This window comes from Lepeophtheirus salmonis, chromosome 3 (assembly GCF_016086655.4).
Source record: "Lepeophtheirus salmonis chromosome 3, UVic_Lsal_1.4, whole genome shotgun sequence".
Taxonomy (NCBI): Eukaryota; Metazoa; Arthropoda; class Copepoda; order Siphonostomatoida; family Caligidae; genus Lepeophtheirus; species Lepeophtheirus salmonis.
In genome coordinates, this window is record NC_052133.2 from 44,533,620 (window position 1) to 44,548,534 (window position 14,915).

The window sequence follows — 14,915 nt, forward strand, 5'->3', positions numbered from 1 at the left end:
GTTTGGGGGCTTGGTTTTTGGATTTTTTTTGGAAAAAAATTCCAAAAATTATTTTTGTTTGACAAAGTTTTCAAATATTAAGTTTTTCAAAACTTTCTAGTAAAAAGTAAAATTTCATTAATTTGGAGACTGCATTCAATCCCCTGCGGACGCCACTGATGAGTAGGGCGGACAAATTGGCGGTAATGTACTCCTACCGGTATATGGATGAGGTCAAAGTTTGTTCAAACTGTAGGGCACGGCCCTATATCCCAATATTCCCTGACGAGCTACATCCACTTTCATTAAGAGGATCTCTCTTAATATTATCTTCATCTCTTTCATATAATTCATCCCATGTATGCAAATCAAATTGTTCTCCTTCTCATTGCTGCCCTTGCGTGGAGGGACTTTTGTTATTATAAATAAGCACACAGATAGATAAATAAAAGTATTTGTATGGACCTATTTAATATGTGAGTGTATTTACCAAGATTTATATCATTTTTGTGTAAAATAACAACAATTCTTTTTTGCACTCTCGCTTTATCCTTTCAAATCAAGATCTTACCTTTATTTAGATAGAAACATGTAACATCGTTATTTTACTTCCGTTCCAAAAATAAAGAGAACTTGGATGTAGACATAACGATGATACAAAACTAGTTACAACATATTATTGTGTTTGTTACATTGTTTGAGAAATGAAAGAATTTATTCATAGAAAGATATGTAGTGAAGGGGGAAGCAACGCCCTAATTCTATGAGTATCATGTCATGGACGGTCCTAGTACACCATGTAGGTTGGTTATCTGAAACAGAAGATATACGTATAATAAATAAAAGGGCATGGGCAAACTAAACTAACATCCGCAAGATGGCGCATATGAATGTTCTGAGGTATTGTAATAAACAAATAAGTAAACAAACTTCTAATAAACAATAAAGATTGTCTTTGGGAATGGAAAAAACTATTAGTAAGTAGACAACGGTCATGGAATAAGGAATAATGAGTATGGACGTCCGCAGGGTTATATATATATATTGTTTTTTTAGGAGGGGTGGGTGGAGGCAGGGTTTTGGAAATAACTTTTTGTAAAAAAAATTTCAAATATTAAATTTTTAGGAAACAAAAATTCAAAAATTTATAGATATTCCCAATAAAAAATTTCAAAATTAAATTTCAAAAATAGAATGTTTTAGAAAAAAGTTCAAAAATTAAGTTTCAAATATAAAAAAAATCAAATATTAAATTTCAAATATAAAATGTTTTGAAATTTGGATATTCACAGACAATTAAACTTTTGGAAAGACATATCAAATATTCATATCTAGAGAAAATTAGATATTACATTTTTTTTTTTTTTTTAATTTCAGTTATTCAATTTCTTGTAAAAAAAAATTTCAAAAATATATAGCTATTCATAAAAAATTAGATTTTTGTAGAAAAAAATTCGAAAGTTCAATTTCAAATATTTAATTTTTTTCTCTGCTGCATAATTTGCCCAAAAATCTTTTTTTTAAGGAGAGGAATCTTTGAAAAAAAAATATTTACACCTATTTTCGCATAAAATTTTTCATTCTGACCAATATTTTTTTTTTTTTTTTTTTTTTTTTTTTTTTTTTTTTTTTTTTTTGTTTGTAAAAACTTAAAATTCCTTAATCCTACAGGCACGCTATTAAGACTTTAACAATAATAAATTTGATGACAAATCCATCCAACTCACTTAAAATGCTTTTTACAGAAGTTTTTACGAGTCTTTAATATATGCATTGACCAAAATAGCCTGTTATAACACGGCTTTACCTGACTAACACAAAAATATACACTGTTTTTTTGTTGTCTAAATGTCGTTTGGTTGAATTTGAAATAGCTCTTGTACATTAACCTTAATTAATTATCAACAAATATTGAATAATACTATCATGTTCAGGCAAAAAACAATAAAATCAATTTGTATTAATGATGAGAGAGTTGATTTTATGAGTTATTTTCTCCCCTGCTCAAAAAGAAGCAGAATCCCACACTGTTTTTTTTTTGTTTTTTTTTGGGGGGCTGATTTTTAAGGGAAAGGTTGCGAGATACAATAATGTTAACGACGTGATAATAGTAGAAAATTGTTCACAATCAAACCAGAACTAATTGGAACTCACCCAATCAATGTTAAGAGCACTGATTAGGAGAAAATCAGAAGAAAAATCGACAGCTGGCAATATAATATAATTTCGGTAAATAAAAAGCGAGACAAATATAGTTTTTTATATTTTTAAGAAGCTTTTGGATTTAAAATCCCACCCTAAAAAAACATATTTTTAATCCATTCCAGGGGGAATTCCTTATACTGGAAATCTAGATCATGTTTTTGCTGACCCGTGTATGTCCTTGAATATTTTCATCGAGTCCAGTTCAAGTCCTCAGAAAATATAAGATACTTTAATGAGTACTTTGTACATATTTACTTAACATAATTCATCTTGGAAACGCCATCCTTTCATTGTGAATAATGGTGTTGACCAATTTTACAATAAATGGGATCTGAGGAATTCATTTCAATATTCTGAATTTATCTACTTTTAAGTATGAACATTACAAATTTTACATCTAGGATGATGTTTAGGCAATGACACTAATATTATTAATATATGAGTTACGACAATTTATCCCTCAACCCTCGACATTATATCCCAGGGGCGTCCACAGGATCATATTTTTGAGCGGGCTTGGTTTTTGGATTTTTTTTACAAAATAATCCAGCTGCTCTTCACAAAAATTAAGTTAAATTAAAATATTGCATTTTGTGAAAAAAAAGTAATATTACATTTTTTCCAAAAAAAATCAAAATATTAAATTTCAAAAATCAACAGCTTTTCACAAAAAATAAAAATTTAGAAAAAAAATGCAAATGTAAAATTTTTTGGAGAAAAATTTCAAAAATCCATAGCAATTCACTGAAAATTAAAAATTAAATTAAATTTCAAATATTCATTTTTTGAAAAAAAAAAAAATTAAATTTTTAAGTAAAAAATAATGGGTACAGTCTACCCCCTGTAGACGCCCCTGTATTCCTTGAAATAAGTTTCAAGTACTAGTCAAGCCATTAAATATAACATTCGATTCCAAGTCAAGTCCCAAATCTTATATTGAGTGATTAATTCGAGCGCCAATTGGCTTCCAAATATGTACTCTTGCCACTGCGTTACCTCCTTAACACAAAAATAACCTATGTATTTTGTTGTCAACTGTCGATCCCCTCTTCTCCCTTGATACGTTATGACTATTTCATAATTTATTATTTTTGATAAATACACAATGTAATAAGTTATCCTATACTTATACTCCGTTTTCAAATGAACAGGAATACAATTTCTAGTTGATCTCTCGTCGTTTATACAATATATATATTGACCATTTCATTATTTATATGAATAAATTTCGGCTATTTCTTCATAGAAATAATAATATAATAATAAATACTCTTTTAATAAAATATTACTAAGCAATTTGTAAGAAATTTATTTTAAAAATGGCGAATAAATAATATGACAGGGATAGTCTCGAAGTATATTGGATATAAATAGCAGTTGTTACTACTGACTTATTTGACTAACTACTCGATGATTTCGGGTCTTTTTTCTGTTTCTTTTGGAGGAAAGTTTGTTTGATACAATAAAGATAACGACGTGTTTCACAAGTCGAGTCGCAAGTCTGGAGTCCCCGCTTCTCTTTCAGGGGTTGAATGTTGAATCTCATGTCTTGAGTGAATGTATTTTTTTGTATATAATACACAAACTAATAATCTAACAGAAAATGTTTTATTACTTCATTTAAATTATCATGATTATTTTGCTAATTGTATGATTACGAAATGGGCGTGTGTCTTTAGGAGACGTTTTGGTTGATCTCCTTCCTTCATATTAACAACAAAGGGATTTTTTTGTTAAATAGTTTCAGTAGATTCATACACATTAACAATAATTGTGCGGCTTTTTTATACTTACTTCCTATAAATGAGGCCTTTAAGCTACAAATAATACACCTTAATTTTAGTCATAGGGTCAATCAATTTGTATTTGTATAATATATATAATAACTTATAATTAAATTGTGATTCAACAAAGTGTTATTAATTACTTTGTTCACGGAACAAACTTCAATTAATACAACAAAACCTCTTTCATTTGAATATCATTTTTATGAATCCCTTCATTTTAAGGTATAATTGAATGATTTTAATTTATATTTTGTAAAAATATGAATTATAATATTTCATATATAAGTAAATAATGTTTGGAAAATATTTAATAAAGCCTTAAAAATGGAGTCATCTGAGCCTCAAATTCCACATAATGAAATATTTGATCTTCCACCTCTGCAGGATTACATTCAACCCAAAGCTGTTCTCTATATTATTTCCTTTTGGTTTATAGGTCATTATACGCAGCTCAATGTTATTTGGATATGGATTATATTTTTTATCGTTAATCAAAGGATCATTTGTTCTTCCTTCAAGAGTGTGTTGTATGAAATCATGGGTTATCACCCCTGTGATAAAATAAATCAGTCCTTAAAAATGAATCCCGAAACGGAAACACCCCTTTTTATTAACAAATTCATATCAGTCTTTTGGGATACGTGTTTACGACCCATACTAAGAAAAGATATAAAGGACTTTATTAATAATAAACTTGCAGCATTCCCTAATAGAATAGTTACTAAATATATTCATCCTAGGTAAGTCCTTAAAAAAACCCCAGAAAGATTAGAACTTTTAACGTATTTTACTTTTACAGATTGATCGATTTGGATATCGACTTTCAACCCCCTTATATAACTGGAATAAAATACTATGATCCTTCCCTTAAAGAATGTCCAAGCTTAAACGATTGTTTATTAATTGATGCAGGAGTAAGATTGAAATTAGTCATGGATGCTCGATGCCGAATTTTAAGGAAGGAATGGGCTCAATTTGGTATTAAATTCCTTCAAATTGACTCGCAGTTTCGTCTACGAATATCTCCCTTACTACGTGTTTTTGATAAGGATGAAACAATTAACTCACTTGGAGACACGGAAGTATCTCTTTTATCCCCAATAGAGCTGGATTATGAGTTTATTGGACTTTTAAAGGAAAGTAAAATATTTTTAGAGCATTCATTCATTCATTTTTATCACTTATTTACTTTTATTGTAACAAAAAAATGGATATTTGCCTCGATAAATATCAGGTTAACTTAATTTATGGTTGCAAATATTATAAGTTCAATAATATGGTAATCAATAAATGCTCTAACATTCCCTTTCTCTTTGATTTTAAAAGTTCCTCAACAATTTTCTACTAAAAAGCCTATTAGGACATATACTAAGCTTCATATCGAGTTTCATTTTTTATCCAAGATATATGGGATTTAAGAAACCTAAGTCTTCTATTGGTAAAAGTAAATCCCTTCGCCCCTGCCATTATATGGGACCAGTAGCTACTTCTTTGACACCCTCAGTACCCAAGTGTTTGATGCGAGTGGAAATATTAGAGGGACGAGACCTGGCTAGATTTAAATTACCTCTAATTTGTATTTGCCCTCCAAAGACGGATCCCTTCATCACACTAAGTGTTACAGAACTCAGACCTTACTTAATAACTCCTCCAATCAAAGGAACTACTAACCCTAAATTCAATTATTTGACGGAAATTCCATTATTGGAACGAGACATCAAGGTATAATTAATTAAATGCACATCTTTTTCATTATATATATACATTTTAAGTATATTTTTAGTTTAGAGAGCTAAGAATTGGGGTGATGGATGCGTTTACAAATTGTTCTGCCTTGAAAGGGTCTGGATCCCTAGGCTTTACAACCATTGATATCAAAAAGGCATACGAGTCTAAAGGTCCTCATTGCTCGTGGTATCAGCTAGGAGAGGGCAAAGGAGGACAAATTAAAATTGTTCTACATTTCTTTCCTATAAATGATGGAAGATTTAATTTACCAATGTTTGCTATTAGTGAAGATCGTAGAATAAATCAAGCAGTATTTGTTTTAGTCATTCACCGAGGTAAAACTCAATGATACATAAAAAGTTTAACTAAACTTCAATCTATCATTATTTCTCTAAAATAGTTTTTACAACCCAAAAGTGTCGTCCAATAATATCTATTAAAGTAACGGGTAGACCCACTGAGAGAACTTCAGCTGGACATTTCTGTAATGTGTATGAATTTTCCGAAGAATTTATATTTCCCATTTACTATGTTGGAACGGATAAAGTGTGTATTCGAGTCGAAAATGAGTATGGTAATAGCAAAGCAATAAAAACTGCTTCCAAAAAAATATGCGGATTTATGCGAAGAATACTAACAAATGTGAATTTGGATCGTGAAGATGATCTACATCGCCATCAAGATGAAGACTTAAGCAACTTTCATATGAAAATAGCTGAATCAACATATCCCATCACTTTTTTTCAATGGGAATAATCAAGTTTTAAAAATGCATTCCTTTGATGGTCATTCCGTTAAACTATCTATTATTGGGAAGATTTATTTTGTTAAAAGTTGTTAATTCGTTCATTCTATAGTCAGTTCCTACCTAATAAATTGATTTTGAATATCAAGTTATAGATATGATTATCATATAGTTATCGTATTACATATTAAAAGTATGTCGATTTTATATTTTTGAATTGTAACATTTACTCTCAAAATTCAAAAATTACGATGGAATCGCAGAGACATCTATTATAATAACTATTTTTTTAAATAAAACTGAAGGGAAATGTGTATTACTATACTTACTAGACTCATTATTTGGATATTTGCTCTCAGATTTTGTATTGAAGCATGTTTGGACGATAGTGACTGTCTTTCAAGCTCAATTTGTGTGAAAAATGTTTGTTTACGGGTTCCTTGTTTGGACAACAAAGACATAATCTGTGAATTCATTGGAAGCTCATTCAAGAATCGCCCGAGAATTTGTACTAAGAATGGTTTTTGTACTAGTCGTAAGAGGAGTCAATATTTGGAAGGGAGTTTAAGTACCCTTGGAGTATTTTCAAAAATAAGAAGGGACTTTTAATGATATTCATCTCAAATAATAATTAATTATAACATTGATAATATGTAGTAGCATTTAACCTTTGTCATTCTTTTACTCGTAAATCTAAGGCTCATTTCCTTTCTTTGTATACCTTATTTAAAAAAACCGCACAATTATTGAGATGAATTTCATTAGCTGTCGACATAATGAGAACTGTCCAGTGAGAGAAATATGTATTGACTCCACGTGCCAAAAAATGACTTGTCAATCAAATGAAGATTGCCTTCAATACACATATAAACGCTTAAAATGTTGGAAGAGCCATTGTGTTCAAATGACTTGTAGAGAAGATCAGGAATGTCCCGAAAATTATGGGTGCTATGAATTTACAGTAAGTTAATATGCTACATTATTTAAAATTGACTCTAAACGATGTGAAATAGGAACAGGGGATGGAACTCAAACTTTGTAGACCATTCTATTCTACATGTAAATCCGGAAATGATTGTGATTGTTCAAACTCCAGACTACATTGTCAAAACCAAAAATGTTTTTGCAACAGCCTAGATGAATCTAATGAGTGTCGATTCTGCAGTTCCGATAGGGACTGTAAAAGAAACTGCCAGATTTGCAAGAACTCAGTCTGTGTCCATGAACCTACAACTCTTCATCATCATTCGGACGGCTCTGATTGTGGATCTCTCAAGCCATATTGTTCCTCACTTTTTCCAAGATGTTGTAGTGATGAGGACTGCATGTTCAACTGTGGTGGATCCAGATGTTGTCAGGGCGAATGCAAATACACAGATTACAATCAGTTGCCCTTGTTTTGTAGGTAAGGACATGTTATTCAGAGTTGTAAATCATATGACATACGGTATGTTATTTTAAAAAAAGAAACCGAAAACCATTTGAAAAATATTTTGGTAGAAGAAGCCATTTAGCCGTCATGATATTTTTATGATGCTAGCAGCGAGTAGCTGTGAAAGAACGAGGAAATACATCAACATTAAACACAGATCCCACTCCATATTTGGCAAGAACATGTCGATTCTCGGGTCTATCATGGACATAGACAAGAATTACTCGTATGTTGATGCTAAGCTCCAGCAAAAACATATGCATCTATAACTATCCAAAAAGAAATCATCAGTGTTTAGTGTTGGATCGGTCTAAAAAAACCTAAAAAAGCTAGAGTCCTATCCGTGATGTCCTTATAACATTCATCAGTCCTAGGACCGATCCTTATCGGTCTTTTATATAAACTACAACAGCTGAAATGATGTAGTTACTACTAACTACGTCATTTGAGTTGCTGAAGTTTCATCATAATTCAGAACCTCTTTCAAAGAGACAAGATACCTAAATTTAAAAGTAGATGTGGGACGAGAAGGTATTATTATATTTTCTAGGTATCATACATTATTTTCTTAGTTTTTATATTCCTCAATTCTAGCTAGGAGGGAAGAAAATAAAATATAGCTAGGACCACAGGACTGAAAGACCGTGTATTAAGTCTCAGGAAAAAAGATCGGATTTAATAAAAAATAGACGGAAAAGAAGGGTGAGAGAAGATTGATTAGAAAATCAATCCTAGAACCGATACAATACTTTCAGTGTTACTTGATACCTATATACTTAGATATGAAACTATAAATAATTAAAAAATAATGATAACAGCTTTGAAAAATAGATAACATTGTTCAGATCGCCAAATATAAGAAAATCTAGCATTTGTTTAAGTTCATATTTTTACAACTCTAATGATGTTCCTTGTTTTTAGTCCTTTCAATGTATTTTTTCTTCTTATCTCAGATGCAATAATAAGCCTTGCTCTAACACTGAGCATGCATGTAAAGCAGTAGATGTATTAGAAGGCAACAAGGTCTGTTTGAGTACTGCTGTTAGAAGAGCCCGTCAAGTTTGTAACTATAAGGATAGATCAAAATGCAAGTGCAAATCTGATCAAGGTACAAATGTATTATTATTAGAACTGGGAATAAAAACAAAATACCGGTGCGCATAAAATCATGATACTATCAGTTGGGGGGCACGCTTATTCTACATAAAGACATGTGATCATTTATTTTTCTTTTACCTGTTCCTGACATATCATTGCTGAAATTACAACCAATATGACAACGAAAATATATTTATAGACAAAGGCAGGAGGTCTCTAATCTAATCCCTGTTTTCTCTTGAGTAGTACGAAATATGAACTACCTGTATGTAAAATAAAAAATGGAAGCGAAATGACGTCATATACAGAAATTTGATGATGCATAGTTGGGATGTTTTATGTTTTTCCTTCTTTTTTACTAACCAGTGCAGCGTGCTAATTATAAAAAACTCTTTGTATCTTACAGTCGCCGGTATGTGGTTTTTTATTTGCAGTTCTAATTATTATAAGCATCTACCAATAAGTATTAAATCAATTTGCTGGATAATATATAGATTGCAAGAAATGTGAAAAATGTCACCAATACGTCTGTCAACCAAGCAAGTCATCAGAAAAATGTTGCGAAAGTGACAAAGACTGTGATGATTGTCAAAAGTGTAATGGATATCTCTGCCAGGACGTATGTTATCAATAAGTATATACAGTTTGAACCAGAAAGAGAGTTCTATGATCAAGTTAAGGGTATTATGTGTAGAGATTTCGTTATCCAAGTCAAAAATATTTCAACAGTAGGATGAAGCCACTGCATATAAGTACAAAGACCATTTTAAATACATTTGAGACAAAAACTTTTTGACTCCTTCTTCACTTAACCTAAATCCTTTGACTTTGGATGCAGAGTATGGCCGAGAAGGAGGCCAAAGTAGTTTTCAGGCTCAGCAAGTACTCCCTGATGGGAGCTATGGAGGCCACATGGACAAAAAATTGTGGAGAGGTTGTACTTCTTAGCTACAAGTCAGTAACAAGGCGTCTTTGGTCAAATTTTATAGAGCATGGCAAATAAATTAACCGAGATATTAGTCAATTGTAGGAGAATATTAAACTTGTAAAAAAGTATTCATTCATATTTTAAAATAAAATATAAGCTGTAAGTATTTTTATTTCATTTGTGACTCTAATTCTGAACCATCCTGTATACCTGGCGTCATATCCTTCACAATTATCTCTATTTAATATATATATATTGTATTCAGGTTCCAAATTGTTGCTCAATCTCAGATGACTGTGATCAATGCCAAACATGTAAAAATTACAATTGTGTTGATTTGAAATGTGACGTTTGTGAAAACTGCAAATATCATAAATGTACAAAAGCTCCTGAATGTTGTTTATCCAACAAGGACTGCGGTTCATGTGAAAAATGTGAGGGGAGCAAGTGTACACCTCTTGATTGTGGTATTTGTGAAGAGTGTCAGTCCAATAAGTGCGTTAAAAAATCCAATTGTTGCTCCAGCAATCGGGATTGCAAAGGAGAATGCCAAGAGTGTTTAAATTTTGAGTGTGTGGATATTGAGTGTGGAGAGTGTAAAGAATGTCGTAATCGGATTTGTGAACTGAAACCCGGATGCTGTTTGAGTAATCATGACTGTGGAAAGTGTCAAACATGTGACTACAACCGCTGCGTGGACATTAAATGTGGTCATTGTGAAGTATGCAAACATCATCGCTGTGTCAAAGATAAAAACTGTTGCAACAAAAATGAAGACTGTCCTGGAGACTGCAGTGTTTGTAAGAGCTATACTTGTGTTGATCTGGCTTGCCAACACTGTGAGAAATGTGTCAACAAACAATGCGTAAGGGATAAGGATTGCTGTAAATCTGATGAGGATTGCAGTGGAGAATGTGCGCAATGTAAGAACAATAAATGCTTGGATATCAAATGCAGTCATTGTGAGAGTTGCGTGCAGCGTAGATGTGTTAAAGAACTAAATTGCTGCAAGACAGACTATGATTGTGAAGGAAAGTGTCAACGCTGTGAGCAGTATAAATGTGTTGACATCAAATGTAGTCATTGTGAAGATTGCATTGATAACAAATGTATTCCTAGAAAAGGATGTTGCAAGCGGAATGAAGACTGCAATGGCGACTGCCAAATTTGTGAGCAATACAAGTGTGTTGATCTGAAATGTGGGCATTGTGAGGTCTGCTCTTCTAATGTCTGTGTCAGAGATAAAAATTGCTGTAAAGGTAACAATGATTGTCCAGATTGTCAAACTTGTGAAAATGACACTTGCGTCGATCTTAAATGTCAACATTGTGAAGAGTGTAAATATCATGAGTGCGTTCCAAAAGTAAATTGCTGTAAAACAGACTATGACTGCACGGGCAATTGTGAGAAATGCGAAAACTATCAATGTGTGCCTTTTAAATGTAAGCACTGTGAGATTTGTGAAGGGAATAAGTGTATTGCAGATAAGAGTTGTTGCAAATCTGACTATGACTGTGGCGACTGCGAAATTTGTAAAGGCTACCAATGTGCTCCAATTAAATGTGGGTATTGTGAAGAGTGCCGAAATCACAAGTGCGAGAAGAAAAAAGACTGTTGCACTTCATCCAAAGATTGCTATGGCGATTGTGTCATTTGTAAGGACTACAAGTGTATTGCACAAAAATGTCAGCACTGTGAGATATGTGTGCATGGCAATTGCGCTTGGGATCAAACCTGTTGTAAAAAGGATAATGACTGTCATGGGGATTGCCAAAAATGCGAAAACTACAAATGTGTGGATTTCAAATGTGAGCACTGTGAAGAATGTCAGGATCATCAATGTGTTGCAAAGCCCAATTGTTGTAAAACAGACTATGACTGTCATGGGAATTGTCCAAAATGCGAAAACTATCAATGTATAGACATAAAATGTGAACACTGTGAGGTGTGTAAGGACCACCAATGCGTGGCTCAGCCTAACTGCTGCAAGACCAATCATGACTGTGGTGGTAATTGTCAAAGATGTGATAATTATCAATGTATAGACCTCAAATGTGATCACTGTGAAGAATGTAAGCATCATCAATGCGTTACAAAGCCCAATTGTTGTAAAACAAATCATGACTGCCATGGACATTGTCAAAGATGTGAAAACTACCAATGTATTGATTTGAAATGTGGACACTGTGAGATCTGTAAGAACCATCAATGTGTGGCGAAGCCAAACTGTTGCAAGACTAATCATGACTGTAGGGGATACTGTCAAAGATGCGAGAATTATCAATGTATTGACATCAAGTGTGGCCACTGCGAGGAATGTAAGCATCATCAATGTGTGGCTAAGCCAAACTGTTGCAAGACTAATCATGACTGTAGGGGATACTGTCAAAGATGCGAGAATTATCAATGTATTGACATCAAGTGTGGCCACTGCGAGGAATGTAAGCATCATCAATGTGTGGCTAAGCTCAATTGTTGCAAAACAGACCATGATTGCCACGGGAATTGTCAAAAATGCGTGGGTTATCAATGTATAGATCTCAAATGTGGGCACTGTGAAGAATGCAAGAATCATCAATGTGTTGCAAAACCTAATTGTTGTAAAACACACTATGACTGCCATGGAGCAGGATGTCAAAAATGCCACTATAACAAATGTGTGAGTCAAAAGTGTGGGCCTTGTCATAAGTGTGTTCATCATTCTTGCATCAAACAGAGACATTGCTGTAGACATAACTACGATTGTCCAAAATGTCATGTAAGTATTTATTTTTTACATTATGGCTCTAAAGATAATGACTGCTCGTATATTGTACTTAGATCTGCGCTTATGGTATTTGTAAAAAAAATCACTATTGCTGCAATTCCAACTATGATTGCCATCGCATGGGGATGAAAAAATGCATGAATCATCGTTGCATTAATAGTGAGATCCTTTTTTATGAAAAAGTTCAGTTGGTATAATACATTTATATTCTTTATTTTGTTGCAGAGTGGTAATATCCATATGATTCTCAGTTAAAATGAAGAACAAGACGAAAAAAACCTAGAATATTATGTAAAGGATATTTCTGGTATAAAAAAATAAATGCTTTCATTTGCTCAAATGAGTACAGTAACACCATGATTATTATTCGTTTTGTACTGCTACTCATTATAAAATAAATATTCAAATTTCCCGCCTCTGTAGATAGGTATTATTCCTTTCTCCTTTTTATAAAATAAATAACTATCTTATCCTTTCTGTTCATAGAGAAAGGAGGGGGAAATAATATTTATTTTTTCTGATTACATGTAAAATGCAACATGGAAATATAAAGAATATATATTTACATGAAAAAATTGGAGTATCGTATATTATACAGTCATTTTCAAAGGCTGTTGGGGTGGCCTTCATAGTAAAGAAACGATAGAAGTAAAGACCTTTCAACAGCCTCGAAAGTAGCCTCTGAAATAGGGTGAAAGTGGCCGCTTCATTTCCTATAAACAGGAATAAATAACAACAATGGAGCTCAGCTTTCCCTATATCTACAATATGCATATGAAAAATATTGAGCGCGAAAGTTAAGCTTTCTCTTTGTTTATGTGTGTGATGATGTCATACATTTTCTTGGGAAATACATATTTTATAATGTATCTTATACTTTTCAAGAGGGGGTTAAGATATATATGGGAAAGTTCTCAGCCTTTCGTCATCTGAGTTTGTCAAAATAATGTGCGTATTATGAATATTCTATACCAAAATAAGGAGTGCACTTACCTCCTTTAAAAAAATACCAACCATGAGCAAACCCTTAAAAAACCAAACAATTAGTGATGAAAATTCGTTGTACTTTTTAACTTTCAAATTTTTTTAAGGATTGAATCGGAGGAATATTTTTTTCTTTTCTTTAGCAGTTTTCATTATTATTTAATTCCTGAGTAGTGAAAATCCTTTCGTAAATAGATTCAATTACACTCAAAACCTTGAGTAACTCTCAAGATTTGTTGCAGAGTTAAGATATTAAGTCCTTGTTGAACTCCGAATAGAATTGAGTATCGACAACGGAGTAATTCGTGCTGATGGCTCTGTTTATTTCCTTCCCCTCTCCTTGCTTGTCACAGCTAATTCTAAAATTAAGCTAATGAGAATTGAGAACTACTCAGTCCTACCTTCCTTGCCTTGAGTGTCCACTCTTTCCCTAGAGGCATTTAGTTTTGCCTACTAAGTGAACCATTTATCCGTATATTTCCCTCAAAAAGCATTGCATAATTTTCTCATAAAAAAATACTGGGATATATACAGCACCGGATTTTGTTATTACACACTGTATGTGTATTTTATAATTTTAGACTGAGAAAGATAAAAAATACATGTATTTTATTTAATGTCTAACATATTGTCACCTTTACTGTACCATGCAACCTTTCATAAGAAAAGAAACAGAAAAAAGGCCCAAAATCTGTGAGTACCTATGCAATTATAGGCCAACTCTTCCGAACAATTAATTGTTATCAATAACTATTCATTATTTGTTGAGAAGTGCTCAAAGCTAATTCTTACTCAACCACTTTATGTTTAGAACACTGATTAGGGAGAAATAAGGAGAAACATTGACAGCTGACATCAAAATACACTTTATATTTGTATGCTAGAGAGGTAACGTCGTGTTAGTGATATAAACAAAGTAACAAAATTATGGTTGACAGAGATCAGTCGGAGCAGTAAGGCAAACTATCAAATTTGTTGTATTGTAAGATTTAAAAAAGAAGAGAGGTCATGAGAATATTAGTAAAAGGTCATTAAAGTAAGGGATAAGCATGCATTGAGGGAAATGGTAGTTAAATCATCTGTGTAATTGAAACAGCTAGGGATGGCATGACTTATATATAATAGCATAAAAAGAAGCAGATGTCTGACAAAAAAAATGTTTGAATTTGTTGTATGTACTCTTATATCATGGTAAAGCCTTCAAATATTCTTCAAATAAAGATCAGATATGAAAGTTTGGTATTAAATGGAAAAAAAGACAA

The 14,915-nt window shown here is 32.3% G+C and overlaps 1 protein-coding gene across 1 annotated transcript; it reads left to right on the plus strand.

Annotated features, from left to right (window-relative positions):
• The first annotated feature begins 4,251 nt into the window (after positions 1 to 4,251).
• On the plus strand, positions 4,252 to 13,081 carry LOC121115197 (uncharacterized). Its single transcript, XM_071887230.1, has 11 exons — positions 4,252 to 4,711; positions 4,771 to 5,111; positions 5,298 to 5,693; positions 5,755 to 6,034; positions 6,100 to 7,405; positions 7,458 to 7,849; positions 8,830 to 8,984; positions 9,469 to 9,593; positions 10,168 to 12,660; positions 12,723 to 12,828; positions 12,895 to 13,081. The coding sequence occupies exons 5-11, from the start codon at positions 7,196 to 7,198 to the stop codon at positions 12,900 to 12,902; spliced, it is 3,489 nt and encodes a 1,162-aa protein (XP_071743331.1). The 5' UTR covers positions 4,252 to 4,711; positions 4,771 to 5,111; positions 5,298 to 5,693; positions 5,755 to 6,034; positions 6,100 to 7,195; the 3' UTR covers positions 12,903 to 13,081.
• The last annotated feature ends 1,834 nt before the right edge of the window (positions 13,082 to 14,915 follow it).

What these genes read in the sequence shown, in the direction of transcription:
- LOC121115197 (XM_071887230.1), top strand. Translation starts at nt 7,196, where the DNA reads ATGAATTTCATTAGCTGTCGACATAATGAGAACTGTCCAGTGAGAGAA. An exon ending in ATGGGTGCTATGAATTTACA is followed by an intron (nt 7,406 to 7,457) that starts GTAAGTTAATAT and finishes GATGTGAAATAG; the next exon opens with GAACAGGGGATGGAACTCAA. An exon ending in ATGGATATCTCTGCCAGGAC is followed by an intron (nt 9,594 to 10,167) that starts GTATGTTATCAA and finishes TATTGTATTCAG; the next exon opens with GTTCCAAATTGTTGCTCAAT.